This window comes from Phasianus colchicus, chromosome 3 (assembly GCF_987193195.1).
Source record: "Phasianus colchicus chromosome 3, bPhaCol1.hap1.1, whole genome shotgun sequence".
NCBI classification, from domain to species: domain Eukaryota; kingdom Metazoa; phylum Chordata; class Aves; order Galliformes; family Phasianidae; genus Phasianus; species Phasianus colchicus.
The window spans coordinates 28,428,598-28,436,830 of NC_143438.1; the positions used below are offsets into that span (position 1 = coordinate 28,428,598).

General features: G+C 43.4%; 1 protein-coding gene across 1 annotated transcript; it reads right to left on the reverse strand.

Annotated features, from left to right (window-relative positions):
- Positions 1–4,258: 4,258 nt before the first annotated feature.
- Positions 4,259–7,942, reverse strand: LOC149918477 (uncharacterized). Its single transcript, XM_090137186.1, has one exon. It carries the CDS (start codon positions 7,510–7,512, stop codon positions 4,492–4,494), a length of 3,021 nt encoding a protein of 1,006 aa, XP_089993312.1. The 5' UTR covers positions 7,513–7,942; the 3' UTR covers positions 4,259–4,491.
- Positions 7,943–8,233: the final 291 nt, after the last annotated feature.

The following is an 8,233-nucleotide window of genomic DNA, read 5'->3' on the forward strand; positions in this document are numbered from 1 at the left end:
ACTGCAGATGTTTAAGTTTGTAGTGATATGATATCTATTGGAGTCTTCACTGAATAAACCATAAACACTGAAATTACTTCTTCATTTAAAAAAAAAAAAAAAGTACCCTTAAAAATAGTATAAGGATTATTTTTAATTCCTACAATTAGTTTGCTACTACACATCAGTTAACATATTCAAACATTATTTTCCAGGTATTCAGTTAGTGAACAAATGGTCTAGTACCATTTTACTGCCCAGAAATTTGAAGAACTCCATACAATTTGTTGAACTGTCCTGTGCAATTCATATTGAGTTGGAACTATTTTAAACTCTACTAATTAGACTGATTTTATAGATATTGAGTCCTCTGAAGATTGTTTATCATTTTTAAATGCCTTCTACTTTTATATGCCTTTATGACTTAATCAACTTGACATCTGTTACCCTTACGTACATTTGAAATTCCCCACATTTTATTTGCTGTTTTGTTTTTCTAAATGTTTCTTGAATACTTTTCTTCTCTCTCTCTTTTTTTTTTTTTTTTTTTTTTAATTATATATGGAAAATAAATCATGCATTTAAAACCCCATTTCCATTTATAAACATCAAGAATACATGAAGACGTGCAATGTTTTTTTCTTCATTCTTACTCTGTTTCCTTTGTAAAACTCAACACCATGGAATTCCATATGATATGGAGTAAATTGGAGACGATTTTTAAGTAATAGCCTTTTCAGAGTAATATCATAATCTCTATAGTCTTAACAGTGTATCTACAGAAAAGCTATCATCAAATCTGTAGTAGAGGGTCTCTACATTTCAAATGTCAAGAGAATAAACATATCCCTCCTGCAAAAACATGTTGTCTGGGCTATGTATTACTGATGTTCCTGCTGAGTAACTAACTGCATGAGGAAATGAGTGTTTGCTTGTTCCATGCTTTTTAAGTTCCACATCAGGAGTTTTTTTGTAGCTGCAGCCAAGGTATTATCTAGAGGTTGTGCTTGAGTGGGGTCTAATTATGTTGAGATCTGGAGCCACCCTGGCTTGATGTATCATGAACAACGTAGCTGCACCCAGTTTTATTCCTGAGCTTTACACCAACCTGGCCACTTTCCATGCTTCCACAAGAGCACAGAAATTTTGCCCATCTGTTGTGCCATGTTACTATGTAACACAAGTTGATAGGGCACATTCTCTGGAATCAGAAACAAATATTTTCTTAGAACTGATCAATTTTTCACATACAACTCTTCTACATCACATAATTTCTGGCAGTTCATGTACCTTACTTTTCCATGAACTTTCTGTATTTTATTGATCCTGCTCAAAGAAAGTTGTTTTACAGGCTAAATACTTGGTAAAAGTTTTATTATTACAGGTACCTGTTCGTCTGAATTTTTTATTTTTTTTACTTTCCTATCTTTCACTTCTGTGAAATGATGTAAGCAAAACTGCTAGATGAATTTCTCTTCTGGGATTTCATATGATTTTTGTGGCAGACCTTGGTAATTTTGTCATCATATACTACAGACTTGCCAGTTCAGAATTCTACAGGTCACCAGGAATATTCTCCAAGGAGCTGTGATTTGCAACAGCTTGTACTTGTGGTCGAGCAGGGTGCATCCTGTCCCCATGAGATTTCTGCAACAGTCCTGAACAATATTTTTTTTTCTTACAGGCTTAGTTTTATTTTGCTGCTAACATTGATTTTGATGGCACTTGGTTTCTTTCTTGCAACAATTCTTGTTTTGCTTTATTGTTATCTGATTTTGAGGTAATAGTTCCCGCTTGAAAGCAGAATCCTATCCAAACTGAAACTACACAATTTTTTTTGTTTCTTCAGCTCTTGCAAACATCATATAGTTTTGCTAGTGTGTCCCTGGCTAAATTACATCTGGTACAGATTCTAATGCTTCTTGAGAAAAGGCTTTAAATCACTTGGATGTTTCACATAATCCAAGTCAGATCTGATAGCTCCTGTTTCTAACAGGTGATCAGTGGGGCCTTGATCAGCTGCATTCTGTGATGCAGTCTTTTGTGTGTACTGCTGATGAATAATAAACCATAAGTTTTCTGGTGGTATTATTTCACCACTGTAGTTTAATTCACGAATGTCTTTCATGCCAATTTTGATTCCTGTTTAATATTACAATACTTCTCCCTCTTTATTTTGGTTTATCTTATGTCTATAGTCTAAGCAAAGAACATTCGAAGACCAGTCATTTTCCCATCCAGAGTCTGAGCTTGTAATATTCAGATTGAACATTCAAGCTAAGATTACACTCCCTACCAAAACATAAAGTGAGTACACTGCTTTCTTGTCTGTATCACAGGAGCTGACACATTGATAAACTGGTATCTTTCTTTTCCACTGCAGCTATAAAGTTAATCCATGCCAATTGCCTCTTGACTTTTCAGTTATAACATGTGCTACTTTGGATGTGGTTCTTAAGTACAGTCATGGTGGTATATCCACTACTGTCTCTGTATGCGTAAACATCCCATTTTGCAAGGTTTTGGTAGGCTTCCTACATTTTCAAAGAGATCAGGAAATCACTTCGAAATCTATTTTGAGGCAAGACATACTTTTGTTGATCTGGGATGTAATCTGTCTATAATTTGGTTTGCTCTCTAGACAGCAATAACACTCACATTCCAGACTTTTTTTTTTCATCTAAGTCAATTCAGACTGAAAACTCTTAGTATAGAACACCTACCAATTCTTGACATATTGTTAAGGATTTTTTTTCCTTAAAATAACCAGTCTGTCTATGAAAACATAGTGATTATAACATCAGAAGAAGAGGTAAAACTGGGATCCAAAGTTAAAACTTAAATAGTCATGGTTAGTTAATCTTGTATAGCAAGAGTCTAGTCTTCCACTTCCACCAGTCTAGTCTAGCACTTTGAATAATATTTTTACAGTGAGTACATATGTTATTTCATAATGTACCACAGGCACATAGTAGAAGATTTTTTTTTTTCTGTGAATCAAATAATTTAGCAGAATGTCTATCTACTTGCAAGTATTCAGAGTGCAAAGAAGAAACAGAAGAAAAAAAAAATCTTTCATACAGTAAAAATGTAACAAGATTAATAAGCATGAGATTACAGAGTAAACTGGAGGATGTAATCTACATGAGCAAGACAATGTACCTGATCATGCATTAGTATGAAGGCAGAAGGTGAAATGAAGTAAGCAATATTTGTGCAAATCAACTGAGATCTTAATGGTCATTCTCTGTGTCTTGCAGAGACACAGTAATGAAGGGAAGAATGAACTTTGTTTAAAATTGCAGCTGTATTGGTGTTAACACAGGAGAAAGGCTACTGTTTATTTTTCTTGTTTTCTCAGATTTTTCTTTTTACACTTGAGGAACATTCTAGTGCTGTTCCTGCAGCACTGCTGTGGATCAGCTCAGAATGATTGTTACAGAAAAGAGAAACTGTCTCATTTTTTTGTCTCTTATCAAGGGACTGTATAGCTGGCAGTACACTTGGGGAACGGCAACATTATTTTCAGTTGTGAATGTTTTTGCAGTATCTATACAGTTTTCATTTTGCTTCACTTCTTTCATTGCACTGCATTCACACATTGATATCACCTCCTGAAGAATAATGAAGACTTTTTTTTTAGGTGTTGGTTTTGCTCAGAGACAGAGCAGATGACACATTCTGTACTGGACCATTCAGAAGACAGAAAAAGATATATCCACAAAGAACTTGTTTTGGAAAGAGTATTTTCATCTTATTGAGTTTAAATATGCACACCTGAGAATATATGTGTTCATAAAAGAATTCAAAGCAGTCTGCACATGATTCAGTAAGCTAAGTCAATGAAAAGAAACTTCCACTTGCTTACTTAGTTTCATCCTTTCATTCCTTGATAATAATCATTAAAAAATCTTACATTTTCCTACTGACCGAGAAAATTAAGCAGGTAAAGGATGTATATTAGCTTCCTGCATGCAATTTTTTTTCCTTCTAACTGTAAATTGTTTGTGTTCTCATTTTTATGGTAAGATTTAAAGCTGTCAAATAAAGTCCAAGTCTGAACTGCCTTAAGATTACAGGAATGCATTCATTTTCAAATTACTTAATTCCTAAGAATTGGAATTAAATTTGTTTGTACTACTCACCACTTTAAAATGTTATAATTCTATTTGTAGTAGTAGTCTCTCATTGCTCGTCCTCTGCCGACCGAGGGCGCCACTTGCCAGCGAAACCGACCCCAACCGGGCCGGGACCAAATGCTCACACAGACCCCAGAGTGTGTGAGGCAAAATGGCGTTTATTAAAATGTGGTAGGCACTTAAATATTCTTGTCCCGCTTTGTCCACACCCCTTGCTTACCTGCTGTCCTATTGTGGGGCAGCGTTTGGCAAGCCCTGAGCATAGGAAACCTGACCCCGTCACATACCGTTTCCTCGCCACGCCTACTACATCTCCCCCTCCCTATGCTCAGGAATATCCCGTAACAGCGCGATCGCAACGCGAGTACATCTCTCACAACTGTTCCTTCGTTTTGTGATACAGAATCCGTTGGTCCATAACTTGCCACATGATCCTTGTGAGGCAATTCTGGAAACACATGATTATGCACGGCAAAATGGCCGCAATACAAATTATTGCGAGCAATACTAGCGCAACTACCTTAATAATTTTCGCAACCCATCCTCCAAAGCTGCCAAACACACTTCTCAGCCAGTCCCCGATGGGGTCGTCCTCCACTTGGATCTTCTTTGTATGGTCTCGCAGGGCTTTCAGCGCTTTATGGATGGATACACTGTGGTCGCTAAGATTGAAGCAACACATTCCTTCTAGGTCTTCACATCCATGCCCCTGTGCCAGGAGCAAGAAGTCGATGGCTGCTCTGTTTTGCAGCACCGCATGCCGAATGCTGTTTGTGTCTTCTAGCATCGCATTCAATATTAATGTTGTTAAATTCGCCTGCTTAGCTGACCAACATGCTAGGCGTTCTATCTGAGCCAAGCTCTGTGCTGCAGCAACCCCAGGGGCGAAAAATGATGCGAATATCCGTGCTGTGGCACTCCATAACTCTACCTCATCGTTACAATTCTCCGGGAGAGGGCTCGAACGCTTTCGGCGACGATGGTGACCCGTGATGCTCGGGCCATACTGCATCCATGTCGTGAAATTCGGAGACAGTAATGTCAGTTCCCCTAGGTAACAGGGTCCTCCTAAGGCATTGTGCGGGATGCCCTGCCAGGCTCTATCCCCACAAATCAAGAAGATTCCAGGGGGCAACGCCTTAGCCGTTTTGTTATTCCATAGCACCTCGTTGACCCCCCGTTTGAAAGTGAACCCATACCCATAAAAGTCCCAAACTGCCGTACAATTAAATGAGGATCTACCGCTAGATTTAGAAAGGACCCCACCCTTTGACAAGCAGGTTGTATTGCGCCCTGTGAAGACCCGTGTTTCATTTTTGGTATACCCGCAATAACCCGAAGTAATGGAGAAAGCCTCCGTGTTCACAGGACTGACCACAGTCCAAGAGGTCTCGTTGTATGGCTTCAGCCGCGGATCTGTGCCTGCCCACCGGGCAATTAAGGCCTGCAGTTGAATCCGAGCAGACACACCCCGCAGGTAATCTCGCCCCAACAGGGTTCCCGGTACCTGCGCTACCAGCGGGGTCAGCAGGACGGGCTTCTCCAGGGAACCGTCTCTGTTGACCACGATTATCTCGATCTGCTTGGCTGACCTCCGCGTTGGAGCAGTTCCCCCCACTCCCGCTATAGTTTGAGTGGCCCCTGTTGGCCACGTGGGCGGCCAGTCGGACTCCGCAAAAACCGTCACATCCGCTCCTGAGTCCACCAGGGCGGTAAGGAAAATAGATCGCGGCCCTGGGGAGCCAGCGGGAAGCTCCGTAATTGCGGCTGTAATCTTCACCAAGGGGCGCTCCCCGCAGCTCAACGATAGCGCAGCTAGTGGCAGGCCTAGATCCAAAGCCCGCCTTTCCTGAGAATCCCGTGAATCGTAAGAGGGACCCTCATCCCCCCTACCTCGAGATCGCAGCCCACGAGCTCTACATTGCGGTGCAGTGTGACCTCTCCTCCCGCACATTTGGCACACTATACCCCCGTTGCTTTTACACTGTGCCTTGAAATGACCTAATTGACCGCACCTGAAGCATGGCCCAGGCGGGCGATCTGGACTCTGCCGCCCGGCAACCCCATGCGCTAGCATCACCTCAGCTACCGCTGCAGCAACCTCGCTTGCCACTGATGATTGAGACTTTTGCTTGTCCATCACATACTTAAGGACCTCACCGGGGGTGTGGAACCTGTCTGGCGCCGCCCGTAATAGAGCCCGTACGTCCGAGCTCGACTTTTGATAGAGGCAATCCAGGATCACGGGGCCGTGCACTGCCCTAGGCAGCTCCGATCCCTCCACTGCCTTGATCAACCTATCCGCAAAATCCTGGAAGGATTCAGTGGGACCTTGTGCAATCTCCGTCCACGGAGTAGACGGCTCAGCATTTCTTGCGAGCCTTCTGAACGCCTCAAGGGCAGCGTCTGTAGTGGCTATTAGTTCCCCGGGCCTCAGCTCCGTAAGCTGGGCATGTGCAGTGATCATACCCGGCGTACTACCCGTCAGTCTCTGCAGGTTAGACGCGTGAAGCGGATTCCCCTGATCGTTCTGGGCTGTAACCAGCATTTGTCTAAGTCTAGCCTGCCATTCCTCCTTCCAAAGCGTATACTGCACCGGTTTCAAAATCATGCGCATCAGATTCTCAATATCGTATGGTAACAGGGGTCCCGGCAATATTAATGTCTCCAAGGCGTTCATTGTCAGGGGGGACTTCAATCCTTTCTTTTCAACTGCCTCAAGCACCCTCACTATCGCTTTCGGGTCCAGCGGGACCCAGATCGGATTATCATCATCGGAAATCACTACCGGAAATGCCTCCGGGTTTGCAAGGCCCCGGTCTTGTGCCTCCTCCTTTACTTTAGCCCAATCAGTCAGCAGACGCCCGTCCCTCCCCCCTTTGGGACGAAGCCCCGCCCTTGCCTTTTCTTCCTCCAAAGAAGGATATAACGACCGCGGAGGGTAGGGCGGGGGCGGAGCGGGCGGAGTGGGCGGAGCGGTTGGTAGACATGCGGTCGGGAGTTCCTCTTCCCCGCCCTTCGCCGCGGCGACCGTCGCCATCTTGTCCGCCACGCTTTGGTCGTCAGTACTGCAAGGTAGCAAAGACCCGCCCCCCGGAGCCCTTTCCACCCCTTTTTCCACCTTAAGCTTACCCTCCTCTTTAGCCGCCTTAAGGGCTCCAAGTATCAAGCCCCAGGTTTTAAGTTCAGCAGCCTTTTGGTTATTCATGGCGCGTTGGCATAAAGCCGAGGTGAGCGAATCCCACCTACCCGAATCCAGCACTTGCTGAGGGGAGTCCAGCTCCCCTCCCTTTTTTAAAACCGAAAGCACCGCGGCTACCTCCTTCTTTGAAGGGGTATTTTTGCCGCAGTAGTCCTTACAAAACTGCAAAAGTACCTTAATAATCTGTTCCATGGTTACACACGCGACCTGCCGCCACTTCACAGGCTCTTCTCCGCGATGTGTCTTCCGTGAGCGACCTGCCGCCACTCCGCAGGCTCTTCTCCGCTTCACGGGCACGCCGGGTGGTTAACCCTCGATAGGCAGATCACGTCGGGGTCACCACTTGTAGTAGTAGTCTCTCATTGTTCGTCCTCTGCCGACCGAGGGCGCCACTTGCCAGCGAAACCGACCCCAACCGGGCCGGGACCAAATGCTCACACAGACCCCAGAGTGTGTGAGGCAAAATGGCGTTTATTAAAATGTGGTAGGCACTTAAATATTCTTGTCCCGCTTTGTCCACACCCCTTGCTTACCTGCTGTCCTATTGTGGGGCAGCGTTTGGCAAGCCCTGAGCATAGGAAACCTGACCCCGTCACATACCGTTTCCTCGCCACGCCTACTACATCTATTGTACTCAAACTTTTGAAATACTACAATTAACTGTAACTAAACAGAAGAACTGGCTGTATTTCTCCTTCCCCTTTCTTTTAAATTATAATTTAGTATAATATTCTGTAATAGCAAAATAATGAATTCAGTGCTTCTTGAAGTTTTCTCTCTTTCTTGTATATCTCATGACTGCAGATCTTCGTGTGGAATTTTGGAAATTAATGTTTTTATCAGTAGTCAGAACTGTAAGGAACAATATCACAACAAGCATGGCTGAAAATATATGCATACTTGTAGAAAAAAA

What these genes read in the sequence shown, in the direction of transcription:
- LOC149918477 (XM_090137186.1), bottom strand. Translation starts at nt 7,512, where the DNA reads ATGGAACAGATTATTAAGGTACTTTTGCAGTTTTGTAAGGACTACTGC.